The sequence below is a fragment of the Puma concolor genome, chromosome D4, assembly GCF_028749965.1.
Source record: "Puma concolor isolate L17-30 chromosome D4, mPumCon1.1.hap2, whole genome shotgun sequence".
NCBI classification, from domain to species: domain Eukaryota; kingdom Metazoa; phylum Chordata; class Mammalia; order Carnivora; family Felidae; genus Puma; species Puma concolor.
Window position 1 is genome coordinate 75,526,678 of NC_141679.1, and position 18,728 is coordinate 75,545,405.

The 18,728-nt window shown below is 38.2% G+C and overlaps 1 protein-coding gene across 1 annotated transcript in view; it reads left to right on the forward strand.

Annotated features, from left to right (window-relative positions):
• Positions 1 to 18,728, forward strand: part of LOC147575015 (uncharacterized) — a 285,037-nt gene that overhangs the window by 141,548 nt on the left and 124,761 nt on the right. Inside the window, exon 2 of the mRNA XM_086683838.1 lies at positions 8,019 to 8,111. Within this exon, the coding sequence (XP_086539964.1) occupies positions 8,019 to 8,111 (93 nt within the window). The remainder of the gene's footprint in view (positions 1 to 8,018; positions 8,112 to 18,728) is intronic.

An 18,728-nucleotide genomic window follows, 5' to 3' on the forward strand; every position in this document is an offset into this window, starting at 1 on the left:
GCTACTGTGTAGGTAAAAATTTGTTGTCACAGAAGCTCAAATGGTATTGAGGGCTCTTCAAGAAACTAAGACCCCAAATAAAAGTGACTTAAATAATAAGACAAAAAAATAATCTTACATAACAAGATATCCTAAGATAAGAGGATCCCAAAATAGGTTAATTTTGATGCTGAATGACATCAAATACGAAACTTTTTCTTTTCTTTTTTCTTCTTTTCTTTTCTCTTTTCTTTCCTCTTTCTTTCTTTCTTTCTTTCTTTCTTTCTTTCTTTCTTTCTTTCTTTCTTTCTTTCCTTTTCCTCCATGCCATTCTTAGCATGTTAGTTTGGTCTCCTCATTTTCTCAAGATAGATGCAACTCCAGGCATTTCATCCTCATGCATCCAGGGGCAAATAGAGTGGGTCCTGAAATGCCTCCAGCTTTCTTTCTGAGACCTAAGAAACTATTTCTAAGGCTTTTTAATTTTTTTCTCTTCAGATTTTTATTTAAATCCTAGTTAACATAGAGTGCAATATTGGTTTTAGTAGTAGAATTTAGTGATTCGTCACTTACATACAATACCCAGTGCTCAGCACAAGTGCCCTCCTTAATACCCATTACCCATCTAGCCCATCTCCTACTCCCTCCTTCCATCAACCTTCAGTTTGTTCTCTGTCTTTAAGAGTCTTTTATGGTCTCTCTCTCTCTCTCTCTTTTTCCCCTCCCATATGTTCATCTGTTTTGTTTCTTAAATTCCACATATGAGTGAAATCATATGGTGCTTGTCTTTCTCTGACTTATTGCACTTAGCATAATACACTCTAGCTAGATCCTTGTAAGACCTTTCTCATCCATCTCAATATGTTTTTGTCCCATACTATTAGCTAGATTTAAAATATATGCCCTTTCTCAAGCCAATCACCAATTCAGAATGGAATCACCAATTTTGGCTCAGATTAATCAAGGTTCTTCCCTAATGGGGTGGGGCTGGATTAGGATCTGGAAATATAGAGCTAACTGGAAAAATCTGACTAACTGAAAAAACCTAGAGTTCTGTTGGCAAGGAAGGATGCTGTTGGGTAGTCTGTCTTACCAATATTTATGTATTTTTTTTGCAAATCTTAGAGGCAAAAAGTGATCTCTCATATTTTTATTTGTTTGTGTCTCAATTCAGCTAGGCATTTTCCTCCATATTTCCTGGTCATTTTTATTTCTTTTCTTATGAATTGCCTGTTCATATCCATGGCATATTTTTCTAATGATACATTCATTTTCTTTTTGTTTTTTTTTAAATTTAAAAAATTAAAAAAAATTTTTTTTTATTTTATTTTTGAGACAGAGAGAGACAGAGCATGAGCAGGGGAGGGGCAGAGAGAGAGGGAGACACAGAATCAGAAGCAGGCTCCAGGCTCCGGGCTGTCAGCACAGAGCCTGACGTGGGGCTCAAACTCACAGACTGTGAGATCATGACCTGAGCCGAAGTCGGACGCCCAACTGACTGAGCCACCCAGGCGCCGCTCATTTTCTTTTTAATCTGTAAGAGTTCTTTCTTATTATTTTTCTAGTGGGATTGTTTCCTTCCTTATTCCTTTACTCTGAATCAGGTAACCCTGAGTTATTTCTTTTCTTCAGTCCAATACACTTTTCAAATTTACCTTTTTGGAGATGTCTCAAAAATTCTTTCTTTTCTAACACACATGGCCCTGGTCTAGCATAGAATAGCTTCCCACCAACACCTAATTAGTCCCAAATCTTCTGGATTCTTCTTTTATTTATTTATTTATTTATTTATTTTAATTTTTTTTTAACGTTTATTTATTTTTGAGACAGAGAGAGACAGAGCATGAATGGGGGAGGGTCAGAGAGAGAGGGAGACACAGAATCTGAAACAGGCTCCAGGCTCTGAGCAGTCAGCACAGAGCCCGACACGGGGCTCGAACCCATGGACAGTGAGATCATGACCTGAGCCGAAGTCGGACACTTAACCGACTGAGCCACCCAGGCGCCCCCGGATTCTTTTTTTTTTTTGTTTTTTTTTTTCCGGATTCTTCTTTTAAAATAAATATCACATCCTCCTTTCCTTTCGCATCACAAATGCCCCAACCACTTTTCCCTTTGGACGGTTGCCATGGCCTCATAATTGGTTTCCTCTCCTCCAGTGCCTTCCTTTCCACCCATCCTGCAGTAATCAGTGACAAAATGGCAAGATGTAGATCACATGACTTTATACCTATTGTTGCTCAGGCTGCCCTTTGGCTTTTTAAGTGAAGTCTAGACTTCGTAGCCTTGCTTGGAAGACCTGCTCCATTCAGTTCCAAACGACGCTTTTCACTGACGCCTTATGCTCTTCTTGTATCAGTCAACCATGCCAACTCTTGCTTTCTGCTAATGCGGTTTCTCTTTCTCTCACATGCTTTTGGTGAAGTCTCTCCCATCTTTCAACACTCACCTCAAAAGATACCACCTTGGCAAAGTCTTCCCAGATTCCTCAAGTCGAAATGACCGTCTTTTTCCTCTTTCATAAGCATTTTTATTAACTGTGTCTGAGTATTTAGGACATTGTGTTTGTATCACTCTTCCATACATGTGGAGCTCTCTACCAGTTTCTGAGGGCAGGACTGTTGTCTGCTCCAAGCTGCTCTAGGGTGTCCTCGTCACCTTGTGAGGTTTATGTGGAGTGATATTCAATGTGTACTTGTTACATCTGTTAGTTCTCAGTAAATGCTTGACATTAACAATTCCTCTTGGTGTACAGTTAACCCAAGGGTCAACTCAAATTTAATTGGCATTTGGTACTTGCTAGAGCAAAGCTGATTACTAATGTATGCACATATGCTTTGGGGAAAGGTGGTATTTCCCACAGTTTGTTTGTAATGGTATGAATTTTCAAGCTCCTTTTTAAAAATTTTGTCAGCATATGACTTCATAGTGGTACCTCAATTAATTGATCTTTTTAGGGTAAAGCTATTTTAAGTGAATTCAGCCTTAAAATTACTACCACAAACAAATCTTTACAAGTGATGCTAAGTTATGGTTCGTGAGGTTAATCACAAAAATTTACTCTTGTCCCTTTTAAGAAACTTTAAAGATATATTATAACTAATCGTTCCTGGCAATTTGCTATTTGTCATGCACTATTCTGAAGTACTTTACATGTATTAATTTGCTTAATCCTCTTAACACTTCTAAGAAATAGGTACAATGATCACTTTCATCATAGATAGGGGGAAACCGAGGCTAGAGAACTTAAGTAATTTGCTTTAATTCACACAGCTAGTAAGTGGAGAAACCAGGAATTAAATCCAGGCAGTTAGAATTCTGAACTTGCATTCTGTGGCAAACTTTAAGCTATATTTTAACTGACCATCCATGAGGTAAGTAATCCATGTGCGGCCATTCAATACAAATTTACTTTTTAACAACCTTAGGCTATAAGGGACGGGAGGACAGAACAGAGAAGAGCTAGATGGTGAAAATTCTGGGACCATCTGCATTTATGGGAATTAAAAACCATATTCATCTACCATCTTATGCCGCACTTGGTTTCCTTGCTAAAACACCTGATCATTTGGAAGGCTCAGGAAAAGACACAGAAAGATGGTAAGGTATAAGTTAGAAGAGCCATTGTAGAATCTATGGTTTCGTGCAGCTGCTGTGAATATTCTGTTTCATGAAGATAAGCTTTTTGTGAATTTTATCATCTATGGTATCTTAGTCATTTAATGAGAATGTGCATTTGAGTCTCTCTGCTATGACACCCTCGTGTATAAGGATTTATCTTAGTGAGATAAACCTTTATATCTCTTTCGAAGCAGGGTAACAGATCCTTTGATCAATTTTCCCTCCTGTGTGTAGAATTTGTACACACTAGGAAATGTGTGGAGAAATGGTTCTCAAAGTGTGGTCTGGGAATTCCTGGGGGTCCATAAGACCCTTTAAGAGGCCCACAAGGCCAAGACTATTTCCATAATGACATTAAGATATCAATGTCCTTTGTCACTCTCAGTGACACATTGTACACAGTGGAGTTTTCCATAAGCAACAGGAATGCAAACAGACCGGAAAATCCAGTTGACTTCCATTGAGATTCCATTAAAGAGATTTGCAAGATGTAAAACAGTGGCACTCTTCTCATTAATTTATTTTTGTTTTGGAAAAATTTTTTTTCATCAAAGTATATTATTTGTGTTAATTCATTAACATGCAGTGGGTTTATTACTGTTATTTTAAGAGAAATACTTTTAAATGATCAGTTTTAATTTTTAATAGAGTCCATACCAATAGGTTTAACCCCCATAAACAGAAACTTTTTAAGATCCTCAATAATTTTTAAGAATGAAAAGAGCTTCTGGTACCAAAAAGTGTGAGAACCTCTGGTAGAGACACTAGAACAAACCCAAATCATGAGTTGTATCTAGGTTAGTTTCTAGGATCTTAATTTTAACTTTGTGTTTGCTAAATTATTTATAGCTTGAAATATATATATATATATATATATATATATATATATATATTTGTTTATTCATGTATTCAAAGAATGTATATTGAAGAGTTGTTGTGTGCCAGCTGCTGGATAAAGCACTGGGGTACATTGGTGGGGAGGCAGCCTGCCCTCCCAGAACCTAATCTTGGCATTCATTCCTGCAGATTTCCCTTTAGCAGCTATACTCAGTCTGTGCACAACATCGAAAGAGCTTGTAATTCAGGCAGGCAAGACGCCTGTGTGGAATCTTCAAGAAAATCAGAATGAATAGAAATTAAGATGTCACCATTAACAGTTCTCAAGAAGCAAGAGCTCAGAGGAGGGATCAATCAATGTCAGATGGTGGGACAAGGGATTCTTGTACTGGACTTAAACCCTGAAGGATAGATAGACTTAAGACAGCTGAGTTGAGTGGAAGGGGCCAGAATGGGTGGGGGAAGAAGAGATGAGCAGGCTTGCAGAGTTAGGTCATCGCTCACTGCGTAGGATGTAGGGAAGGGCAAGGGCCTGTCTCTATGGAGAAAGAGTCTTATGGTGTGAACTCTTGGTCCAAGACTGGGTTTTCTTCTGTACGGATGGAAAGCTCCTGTGTCTTCTAAACTATTGGTCAATGGATGTCTCTCTTGGGTGTGATTAAAAGTCCATGCCATCATTCTGTGTTTCCCAAACTTGCCAGATCTTAAACTTTCCTAAATAACAAGAATTATTTGGAAATACTAGCTAAGGAAACAGATTCCAGGGTTCCATCCAAAGTATACTTATCCAGGGAGGGGCCTGAGGTTTTCGTTTGTTTGTTTGTTTTTTACCATTATCAGTCATGTCAGGTGATTGTCTTTTCCTTTTTTATTATAGGTAAGTTTGGAAAATGTAACTCAACCCATTACCAATGGTTCTAATCCTGAAGCTGAAAACTGGGAAACTCAAACAAAACAAAACAAAAACACACAACAACAAAAACCTTAGTAAGGCTCAGGTCTTAGTCTCAGTGACCTAATTTAATAATTAATAATAATAATAAAGGTAAAAATGAAGATAACTAACAATAACCAGATGAAGTTGTGCGCAATTTTTGTCTATAATTGTTCCTTCAATTGCACTATATTCTCCATAGCCCCAGAATCAGCTAGGAAAATCACATCTGGCTCCATTAAACATGTTTTTTCTTGTTCTAAGATGCTAAGAATATGGCATTTCAAACTAGGGTGTGATTGCTGGTGGTGGTGTAGGTGGGGAGTGACATAGCTTACTTTGGAGAAAAAGAAAAGAACATTTATGGTTCCCCTGGGCTCTCAGTATCTGTTCAGATCGCAGCAAATGTTAAGAGTAGCCCACTGAGACCATGTGGGAAATAATCTTCCTGGTTCCACTTAGCTGGAACCTATGGGATGAAGCAGAAGAACAAAAATTGCACTAGAATTCTCATTGTTCCTGAATACTTTATGAGTAAATGCAAAGCATGTGCTGTTTCATCCCACAGGAAAATCAATTCTGTTTTTACTGGGGAAAAGGTTTGTATTTTTCCATTTATGAAATCATGGACTCCAAGTTTTGGGAAGTTCCTGAGCCAGAAGGCATTTGAGAGGCCACTTGGCTCTACTGCTTACTCTCTCTCTCTCTCTCTCCTTCCTCATATAACGAGGACTGGGTACCAGGAGATGTGAACTTTCAGCTGCCTCTGGCACTGGCTTGCCGTGTGATTTGGGGCAAGCTCCTCATCTTTTCTAAGCCTCAGCTTCCCCATTTGTCCAAAGAAAGGTGTACTTTAGTTTGTTGAGCTCTTCCTGCTGGGACTTTGCAAAAATATAAGACTCTATTGTGACATTGTTCTGGCACTTTCCTAGACAAAGGACACTTCGTTTATAGACGTTCCATGGCATCTAGAAAGAACTATATTTGTTATGTGGGCCAAATTGAACAGGATCTACTCAGAGACCTAAAAACACTCTTAGCATTCAGAAAACCTTTTCTGATACTCTGAAGAAAGAAAGGGTCTGAAACTTGGCCTTCTGGATTAAACACCTTATTGAGTTGTACGGTCTTGGGCTTGTGAATTATTCTCATGGAATCTATCTTCTTCATTCACAAAATGGGGATAATAATAATAATAATAATAATAATAATATCTGTCTCATGAAGTTGTTCTGACAAGTAGATAATATACTTCAGGTTTCAATAACAATTAGATATCCTTATTTTCCTCTTATAATTTTGGTCCTAATGGGTGTTTTCTCCTTTCCTTGGTGTGTCCTTTGGTACTGTTATAAATTCATTCTGTTAATGCACCTTTATTGCCTTTCTATTCTAATATTTAGGCTTAGTTCACCTAAGGGAAAGAAGAAAGGAAATATTTCTTAAGTAGTTAATTTTTTAAATGTTTACTTATTTTTGAGAGAGAGAGAGAGAGAGACAGAGCATGAGCAGGGAAGGGGCAGAGAGAGAGGGAGACATAGAATCTGAAGCAGAATCTGGGCTCGGAGCTGTCAGCACAGAGCCTGACACAGGGCTGAAACTCACGAGCCATGAGATCATGGCCTGAATCAGAGTTGGACACTTAACCAACTGAGCCACCCAGGCGTCCCTTAAGAAGTCAATTTAAAAAAATTTTTTTAAATGTTTTTATTTATTTTTGAGACAGAGAGAGACAGGGCGTGAGTGGGGGAGGGGCAGAGAGAGAGGGAGACACAGAATCTGAAGCAGGCTCCAGGCTCTGAGCTGTCAGCACAGAGCCCAACATGGGTCTCAAACTCACAGACTGTGAGATCATGACCTGAGCTGAAGTTGGACGCTCAACCGACTGAGCCACCCAGGTGCCCCAGGAGTCAATTTTTAAAGAAAAATAACATACCTGATGGTAAGAGTCAAAGCAGGTGACAAACTACCATTATTTTATTCTGTCAAACAAAGATGGAGGTAGAGTCCAAGGTTTGTGAAGGGAAGCAGGTTTCTGGATGAAGTGTTACCCAGCCCCCTCACTCCACCCCCAGCACTGTGCTTTATGATTATCATTTCCTGATTAGGAACTTCCTGTTTAAATCACTGGCATGAGTTAAAGGACATTCAGGTTCTCTGGAAGGCAGCTTTCCAGAGTAGGGCAACAATCAAGGCTTTCCATTTTTTTCCCTCCACCTTTCACCTGCCCAGCACAGTCCTTTGGAGTGGAGCAATGGTGCTGAGGAGTCCACAGCTGCAATACAGCTGTTATGTGTCAAGCCTGGGGCTCCAGACTTGGGATCTAGTCCTAGTTCTTCAGCTTCTTATTCCCCATGGATCCTTGAAGGGATCTCTTGCCTCTCTCAGGATCTGCACCTTTAAATGGGCAGGTTTCAATGGATGCACAGACGTACCTAAGGGCATTTTGTTACAAACACACAGGTCCAGACCTCACTCCCAGAGGTTTTGGTTCAGAAAAGCCAAAGGTGAGTTGTTCTTGTGAATCACTGCCTCTAACCCAAGGTACCTGCACATAAAATCCTAGGTGTCTTCCATTTATGGTATGTGGCATGACTCACCCACCTATTGGGATATGAAGAACTCAAGCAAGTTTTCTTTTTCACAGGATTGTCACCCAGGCTTGTGGCTCTCCAAGTGTGGTCTATAGGTCTCCAGTGAGCCATGAGGATCTGTCTGAAGGCCTCAGAAAGAAACACATGTGAGTCCTTTCTTTACATTTTGGAAGTGAATGACACAAATTTCCATAAGTTGATATTTTTGTATATTATTAAGAGCTACTTGCCAAGAATCTAGTATTAGAAGTTTGCCCCACCCCCCTCTGAAAGCAAAGCCTTAGACAAAGACAGGTGAGTTTATTTGGTACTGCCATTCCTTTCTTTGGTTTCATGATGTGTGGATGGAGATCGAAGAGGATAGGACTTAGAGAAATGAATTTTAGTTCCAGACTAAGCTTTGTCATTCCCTCACTGTGGACTTGGAAAACCACTCTGCTTCTCAATTATCATCCTTATCAAGTGGATATAACCAAGTTCTGATTCACTGTATTGCACTGAGACTTAAATGAAATGGTAGGAGCCAAAATGTTGTAGGAATTGCTAAGTGCACCAATAGTTTATTGTTTACTTGAAGGTCTAATGTTTTCAACTCCATCTGGGGCTGTGGAGGTTTAACACGTACTGGATTGCAGCCCTATGATTGCTGAGTGTGCCTGGAGGGAGGACCAGGGAAATCTGTAATGAAAAAATTCTTTCTGGTCGAAACTGTGGAGCTTTAATGCGTACTGGATTTCAGCCTTATGATTGCTGAGTGTGCCTGGATGGGGGACCAAGAGAATCCATAATGAAAAAATTCTTTCTGGTCAGTTTTGGTTATCAGCCAAATTTGAGAACCACTAAAATAGACTGTGGGTGTCATGGAGCAGGGATTATGACTTATTCAACTTTATATTCCCACTGTTTGACATAATTTCTAGTATACGGTATAGTCAATAAATATTTTTTGAATAAATAAAAGGCCAAACCCCTATACTTAACAAAAAAGTGCAAAGGCACAACTCTCCAGGAGTTACCCCATTCCCCTGATCTGCATGTCTGTCTGATCTACTTTCCTTCACTGAATTAGTTTGTTTGTCCTGGAAATACCTGAGCTAATTTATACTCATTATTATAATGCTTGAGCAGCTTGTACTACCTTATGTTTAGAATCACCATGAGTGACATCTTCTTTTTCTACTCTAAAGGTGGTTGTGAAGATTATAAATATAATAAATAAAAAGTTATTTCTAGGCTGCAGTGTGCTATAAATATATAGGGAATTAATGTTATTAAGAATATGCTAAGGAGCTTCATGGCTCTTTAAAACTCAATAGATAATGTGGCTGTCGAAAAGAAGATTCTTTCATCAGAGTCTCTAGCCTCACAGATTCACTACTGAACTCACTTTAAAGTGATTCAGAGAACAGACTTAAAATAAAGGGACATGGGGAATTGAAATTATAAGGCTGAGCAGAGGCGTAAAAGCCAAGGCCATCCAAAATAATATAGAGAGATCTCAGTATTATTAGGAAAGTATAATTCAAGGCCGAAGATGTTGAATAGGTCAAAAAGGAACCTTTTGAAATGATAGAGTATGCGGTCCATAGGGAATACACTGTCATGAATAGTTATGCATCAAAGAACATAATAGTAAAATACAGAAAAAAGAAATCTTCAAAAAATCCATGGAATAAGAATAAGAATAAGAGGAAGAAGAAGAAGAAGAAGAAGAAGAAGAAGAAGAAGAAGAAGAAGAAAAAGAAGAAGTGGAGGAGGAGGAGGAGGAGGAGAAGGAGCAAGAATGAGGTGGAGGAGGGGAGGAAGAGGAAGAGGAGAAAGAAAGAAAGAAAGAAAGAAAGAAAGAAAGAAAGAAAAAGGAAGGAAGGAAGGAAGAACTCTGACAGACTCAAATTTATAGGGGGAAAATTGTTACACCTCTTTGGATCTTTGGCAGATCCAGCAGATGCAAAGGTAAAGAGGACATGGACATAATTTAGGAGATATTTTTAGTATCAGTGTACAAAGAACCCTACAAACAAAGAAAAAAATCTTTTAAAAAGCATCTATGGAACAAATCCTCACCAAGATTTTAAACCTAAAAATATCCTAATAATTTCTTCAAAGAAAGATAGTATTGACCCGGCTGTCCAATATAGTAGCCATGATTCATATCTGGCTATTGAGCGCTTACATTGTAGAAAATAAGGAAATTAGAAAAATAAAAAAACTATGTTGTCTTAGAGGTCTACAGTCAAGTTGGTGAAAGAAACCTACCCCTGTGCAATGGATATCTAATTGTTCTTAATATTGAGTGCGTATTGTGAGCCAGGTTGCAGGATCTCACATTACCTGTAATCCTTTCAAACACACTACAAGGTTGGCATAATTATACCCACTTATTAGATAACTAAACAAACTCAGCCATGTTAAGTGGCTTTGTTTAAGACCTCAAAGCAAAGCAGTAAATGTGTGATTGGGATTCTGGCTCTGATGTCCATGCTGTTTCCAGTTCATGAAACTGGTTCCAATGTTCAGCTACATGATTGAAAGTCCACAGGTTATAAGATAGGAATTTGGAGGTGAGAGAATTGAAAAACCTAAACCATCACATTTGCTTTGATTTGGTTGGCATATCTTGGTTTAGTATTGGGAACTTCAACTTTATAAGACAACAACAGTAGGTGATTGTTTAAGGCCCCTTTCAGAATGTAGCAATGAGAGGTACTTCAGACAGGTCAGCTTTTCTAGTATGTGGTGGGTATTATTGGTTTCTGCTAGAAAAGCCCTCGTATCATGGTACTGCATGCAGTCACATGTAGGGGGCACTCCTGACATGTGTCCTATTAAGAGTTCCCTGGAGTTTGGGTTGTCTGTCCAAGTAACATTCTAATAGTGACTTCACATTTGGACACATTGCAGTTAAAGCTTCATTAGCTACAAAATAAACTGCCAGAATTCATTTCCATCTTTTATTTTAAGAGAAAGGGGGAAATCATATGAAAATCCAGAATTAACAAATTTCTTGGAACATTCTAGTCAGTTGAATCCATTTCAATATATACTTTCCAGGCTCCTAATGTGCATTGACACCAGGGACAGAGTTGTGAAAAAGACAGAACAGTAACTCCAGGAAGGACCATATAGATTTTATTGGTGTGTTATTTTTTCAGTTATAACTGGAAATTTTCCCAGGTCAACTCAGGAGATGCTCAATCTTAGAGTAATACTTGGATAGACAACTCAAACTCAGGAAACTCAGGAGATCCCTCAGCCTGATGCAACGATATGCATAGGAATAAGGAAGAAGAATCTCAGTAACACAGCTGACTCCCAAAAGACTGGCTCATCATGAAAGTACTGGAAAGTTCAGGACCTTCCCAGAATGACACTTGACTACTGCCACTGTTTCAGCTGCCATGTACAAATTTCTCTTTAATAATAATCATGTCTGTTAAATGTCAGGCACTATGCCAAACACTTTCCAATTCTGATGATTTATCTATTTCATATTGTCTGCTACTTCTGGACTGTTCTTCCTTTACATTTGCGCTTTGGTTTCTGATTCTGTTATAAATGTCTCAGCTCACTGTGCCTGGATTTCAGATGATTATAGACTTCCTTGATAGCTCCACTTTCCTGATTCATCTAATTTATGGTCCCTCTGTTAAGTGCCAGTATTGAGCTAGGTTCTGGAGTTTCCAAATTTAATGAGATAGCATGGGTCCTAAAGTGTGTGTGTGTGTGTGTGTGTGTGTGTGTGTGTGTGTGACAGAGAGAGAGAGAGAGAGAGCCCAATAAACCAACACAATCCAATTTTTATCTTAAAAAGATCATTTTTCATGGGTGGAAGATGCATTGGGGTGGTGAGGAGGCAGCAAGGGAGAGGTGAGGGGAGGCAGGAGGCTATTCTAGTAATCCAGGTGAGAATGATGCTTGGATTACAGTGCTGATAGTAGAGATGAAGAAAGAGGAAAAATGAGAGCACTCATTAGGGAGTAGCACAAGACACTTATTGGTTGCTTGGATGTTGGATGTTAGCGAAAGGGTAATTTTTCTATTTGAGTAATTGAGTTGATGGGATAGATCTGAGGAAGTCCAGAGAGTGGGAAGTGGTATGGAGAATAGAAGATGTGGAGTTTGAAACGTTTTATATTTGAAATATCAGGGAGAATATGTCAAATAGTTGAATTTGTAAGAGTGGATCTCAGAGGAGTTAGTTAACTGAAGTGGAGATATAAATTTAGTAGTCACAGCATACAGCTGGCACTTGTAGCCATGGTCACAGAAGAGATAATGGAGGGAAAGACTATAGAAGGAAATAAGAAAGATCCTCCAAAGAATTCTAAGCTCAGGGGGTTGAGGAGGAGCAGCCAGGGACTGAATAAAATGTCCCAGTGAGGTGGAAGAAAAAACCCAGGTGATTGTGGTGTTATGGAAGCTGAGAGAGAAGTCATAGGATGGAATTCAGAGCCCAAGAGGCTTTTAGTAGGCTTGATGACACTTCCTTCATCATAATAGCCTAAAAGAAGGAGAGAATGAGTACAAATACTTTAGGCTTGAGCATGGGTGGTGAGAAGTTGAGGGAGTTTGCTTCTGGTAATTTGTATTTTTCTCAACTAAGTATGAGGCAAGGTCATAAGCTGAAACTGGTTGGAGGAAGAGGTGTGGGAGACATGAAGAGAGAGAAATTATTCACCTCAGTGAGTGGGAAAGTCAGCCTGTGAGAGAAAGATGGTCAGCCCTCTGGGCAGTTGTGAAACCCCATTGATACCTGGGACCATTACATTAATGTGAACCCTGTCAGTCCAGTTGTGTGATTGTTTTCTCCAGCAACATATAGCTGCTGGGTGATACCTCAGAGGAAGTGGATATTTGGTATGTGAAGGCCAAAATGATGGATGGGCCATGGGCAAGGAATTTGAGGAGATTTGCCAGGAAGTAATTAAAACAAATGCTCATGCAATCTAGGATGGGCAAGAAGACAAAGTCAGGAGAGACTAAGGGGTGCTGAGAAAATGGTAGGGATTGGAGGATAAACTCAAAGAATTGTGGTAGGGTGGGGGGGGCTGTTCTAGAGCATATGATTTGGAACAATGGAATGGGGTGGTCAGAGTTTGAAGTGTATACATTTATATTTTATTTAATTTTTATTTACTTTTTATTATTTTTAAAATTTTTTGATGTTTATTTTTATTTTTGAGAGAGAGAGAGAGAGAGAAAAACAGTGTGAGTCGGGGAGGGGCAGAGAGAGAGGGAGACACAGAATCTGAAGAAGGCTCCAGGCTCTGAACTGCCATTACAGAGCCTGATGTGGGACTTGAACTCACGAACCACCAGATCATGACCTGAGCCAAAGTCAGACGCTTAACTGACAGAGCCACCAGGTGACCCTAATTTTTATTTAAAAAAATGTTTATTCATTTATTTTGAGAGGGAGAGAGAGCACGAGTGGATGAGGGGAAAGAGAGAGAGAGAGAGAGATAATCCTAAGTGGGCTTGGTGGGGCTTGATCTCACAAACCATAAATCATGGCCTGAGCTGAAATGAAGAGTCAGACGCTCAACCAACTGAGCCACCCAGGTGCCCCACATTGATATTTTACATATAATATTGTTTCTATTGGTGGAAAAATTGAGGATGTGACCATGGCAGTGGGTAGCCTAGATAGGGGGAAGGAAAACGTGAAGGAGCAGGAGACCAAAGTGCTGGACAGGGTTATGTGTGGATGTTGATACCAGTGAGAATGATACAGAAATTGGAATGAAGAGGAAACAGTCAGGGGCTCAGTTCTTTAAGGGTTAAGGGAGTGGTCAGGAGGTCAGGAGATAATATCAACAAGGATGTGTGTTCACCAGAGACTGTTTTATGAGTAAGGGGGAGGAGGGTTTGGAAGAAGAAATGGGGAACAAGGAGGACACCTTCCCCATCTTAAGACTCTGATGGTGTGGGGTACGAGAGAACAAAGCACCTTCCATTCAAGAGACTATAGGAGAAATAGTGTCTCAGAGAACAGCCAGATTTCAGCTAAGGCAAAGAGAACTTACCAAGAAAAGTTGATGATTTATGAATATTTGCTGACCCCAGAGTAGGATTTTTAGAGGGTTTTCATGGAAGGGTTTGTTGGGGGAGGGACTGAGCGAGATTAGGAGATGTACAAAGCAGTATAGAGATGTGTACCCATCTACTCCCTGTTGTCTCTGCAGAGCCAAATTTGCACTATAGGTAACCAGCCTTTGTATAGGCTCAATAAGGGGTAACCTGTCTCTACTCAAATTCCCGAAAGCCAAATGGCAATGACTTGGGTACTGAATGTAGCTTCCTGTACTTAAGAAGGTACCTAGAACTATGTCCCTCAGCAAAGGGTAAGGACAGGGCAAGTACTCTGAGGGCAACGAATTCCCATAGAAAACCTTATCCAATCATAACCACTTTTCAAAACAGAAGTCTTCTCTACAGCACAGTCAGTAGCTTATGTTCAAATATGTTTAATTAATATGGCAATATTTCTAAAGTCTAGTTCATATTAGCATAGACATGTACCTAAGTTATTTTTTTAATGTTTTATTAATTTTTTTTTTTTGAGAGAGAGAGAGAGAGAAACAGAACGTGAGTAGGGTGGGGGCAGAGAGAGACACACAGAATCTGAAGCAGGCTCCAGGCTCCGAGCTGTCAGAGCAGAACCTGATGTGGGGCTCAAACCCATGAATCGTTAGATCATGATTTGAGCTGAAGTCAGACACTTAACCAACTGAGCCACCCAGCACCTGTAAGTTATTTTTAAATGCCAAATAAAATGTCAATAGAAGGTCATATAATCCCCCTTAGATTAGCAAAGATAATAAATATTGGTAGTACTCATGGCTGTTGAAGTGAGGGAGGTGGGTACCACATTACACTATTAGGTAGAGAGTGAATTTGTTTAAAATTTGTGAATGATAACTTATGATATCTTAAAATCTTAAATGCCCATATCCATTGACATTAAATTCCACTTTTAGTAACCTAATGGATAAAAAATTCTCACTGTATTTTAGGTACATAATGATGTATTTTTCAGGGATGTTGATGGCAGGTTTATTGAAATAGCAAGAGCTTCAACAATCTGTTCATCAATGGAGAAATGGTTTGAAAATTACCTTTGCACAAAGAAATACTAGACAGTAATTTAAAAGAATAAAGAACAATGACAGCAAAGACAGATCTGCAGGCACTGACATGAAAGGATATCTTTGCTATATGCATAAGCAAAAAAGCAAATCATAGACCAGTATGTATAGCAGGACTGCGTTTTTGTAAAAGAAAACGTATATGTGTTATATATGTGTGTGTATATGTATATTACCAATTCTAAGACTTACATTTTTCATATTTTCATGTCTCTGAAATTAGGATGTTTCTTACAATGTGTGGTGTGTTACAGTTTAATTGATAGTGGTCGTTCTTTCTTGGTGGTACAGAAATTGATGGCACATTTTACAATTGACAGAAATTTGGCAGAATATGGCAGGTAAATAGATGAGTAGAGAGAAAGAAAAAGGATACACATTGAATAATTGCTAGATGTCATCTTTAGGGATGGGATTGAAATGATAATAGGTGGCATTTTTTCCCTTCTTTTTAAAAATATTTCTTCCAATCGACATTGAATATGTAGATTCCGTGCTCCTGGATAGGAAGAACAAATATTGTTAAAATGTCGATACTACCCAAAGCAATCTACATATTCAATGCAATCCCTATCAAAATAACACCAGCATTCTTCACAGAACTAGAACAAACAATCCTAAAATTTGTATGGAACCAGAAAAGAGCCTGAATAGCCAAAGTAATCCTGAAAAAGAAAACCAAAGCAGGAGGCATCACAATCCTGGACTTTAAGATGTATTACGAAACTGTAATCACCAAGACAGTATGGTACTGGCACAAAAACAGACACTTAGATCAATGGAATAGAGTAGAGAACACAGAAATGGACCCACAAACATATGGCCAACTAATCTTTGACAAAGCAGGAAAGAATATCCGATGGAATAAAGACAGTCTTTTCAGCAAATGGTGTTGGGAAATCTGGACAGCGACATGCAGAATGAACCTGGACCACTTTCTTACACTATACACAAAAATAAACTCAAAATGGATGAAAGACCTAAATGTAAGACAGGAAGCCATCAAAATCCTCGAGGAGAAAGCAGGCAAAAACCTCTTTTATCTTGGCTGCAGCAACTTCTTATTTAATACGTCTCCAGAGGCAAGGGAAACAAAAGCAAAAATGAACTGTTGGGACCTCATCAAAATAAAAAGCTTCTGCACAGCGAAGGAAACAATCAGAAAAACTAAAACGCAACTGACAGAACGGGAGAAGATATTTGCAAAAAACATATCAGATAAAGGGTTAGTATCCAAAATCTATAAAGAACTTATCAAACTTAACACCCAAAAAACAAATAATCCAGTGAAGAAATGGACAAGACATGAATAGACACTTTTCCAAAGAAGACACCCAGATGGTTAACAGACACATGAAAAAATGCTCAACCTCACTCATCATCAGGGAAATACAAATGAAAACCACAATGAGATATCACCTTACCCTGTCAGAATGACTAAAATTAACAACTCAGGCAATGACAGATGTTGGCGAGGATGTAGAGAAAGAAGAACTCTTTTGCACTGCTAGTGGGAATGCAAGCTGGTGTAGCCACTTTGGAAAACAGTGTGGGGGTTCCTCAAAAAACTAAAAATAGAACTACCCTATGCCCTAGCAATTGTACTACTAGGTATTTATCCAAAGGATACCGTTGGGTTGTTTCAATATGCACCCCAATGTTTATAGCAGCAGTATCAACAATAGCCAAAGTATGGAAAGAGCCCAAATGTCCATTGACTGATGAATAGATAAAGAAGATGTCATATAGGTGTATACAATTGAGTATTACTTGGCAATCAAAAAGAATGAAATCTTGCCATTTGCAACAACGTGGATGGAACTAGAGTGTATTATGCTACGTGAAATTAGTCAGAGAAAGACAAATATCTTATGACTTCACTCATTTGTGGAATTTAAGATACAAAACAGATGAACATAAGGGAAGGGAAGCAAAAATAATATAAAAACAGGGAGGGGGACAAAACACAAGAGGCTCTTAAATATAGAGAACAAGCTGAGGGTTGCTGGAAGGGTTGTGGGTGGAGGGATGGGCTAAATGGGCAAGGGACATTAAGGAGGACACTTGTTGTGATGAGCAGTGGGTATTATACGTAGGGGATGAATCAATGGATTCTGCTCCTGAAATCATTATTATACTATATGCTCACTAACTTGGATGTAAATTTTTAAAAATTTCTGAATTTAATTAAAATTTTCATTTGTGGTAAAAATGACCAAATCTTAAGGAACACTGATGAGTTTCATGGATGTATATGACCCGTGTAACCATCACTCAGAATAGATTTAGAATATTTTCATCTTCCCAGAAATCTCCTTCATACCCAATCAATAATAGTCAGCCCTCCTCCCCATAAACTCTACTGCCTTCTATCAACACAGATTAATTCACCAGTTCTGGACATTAAATAAATGTAATCATACATTTATGTATTCCATTCATCAAATGGAATAAAATGAGATGTTCTCTTTCGTGTCTGGCTCTTCTTTCACTTAACACGATGTCTTTGAGTTTCATTCATATTATTTGCGTGGCAGTAGCTTTTCTTTCCTTGTTGCCTAGGATTACATTGTGTAATTATACCATTCTTTATTTATCCATTATTCTGTTGGGACATTTGAGGTATCTTTGCTTTGGGACTATTACAAAATAAAGCTGTTGCATTCATGTACCTGTCTTTTTCTGGACATATGACCTTAATTCTCTTAGGACTGACTGCATGGCAGTAGAATGGTTAGATCATAGGGCAAGCATATGTTTAGCCTTAGTAGATATTGCCAAATAATTTTCCAAAGTGGTTTTACCATTTTCACTTCCCCCTTCAATTTATCAGATTTCCAGTTGCTTCACACCATCATCGACACTTGATATTGTCTGTCATCCTAATTTTAGCAATTCTGGAGCATGTGTAGTGTTATCTTATGGTGGTTTCAATTTCCATTTCTCTGACTACTAATGATATCAAACACCTTTCATAACCTTATTGGCCATACACATATTCTCTTTTTTGAAGTTCTGTTTTGCTCATTTGAAAATTAGATTGGTTTGTTTTTTTTAGTTGACTTATGGAAGTTTTTATATATTGTGGGTGTGAATCCTTTGTCATATATATATTATATTATATTATATTATATTATATTATATTATATTATATTATATATATTACATATACTATATATACTATATATAATATAATATATATAATATATATATTATATATATATATGAAATCTTCCCAAATATTTGTGGCTTTTTTATCCACTATGGTATCTATTCATTAACAGAAGTTCTTAATTTAGATGAATGACAATTTATCATTCTTTTATGGTTGTGTCTTTGATATACTATAGAAAACATTTTAATAATAACATTTAAAGATATTTAAAATATATATATGTGTATACATATATAGATGTATATATATATACAGTAAAACCTTGGATTGTGAGTAACTTGTTCTGTGAGTGTTCCACAAGATAAGCAAACATTTCTAATAAATTTTAACTTCATAAGTGAGTGATGTCTTGCAATATGAGTAGTATGTGACACTGAATGTCACATGATCACAAATGAGCCAGTGGTTCTCAAAATTCACTTTGATATATGAGTGCTTTT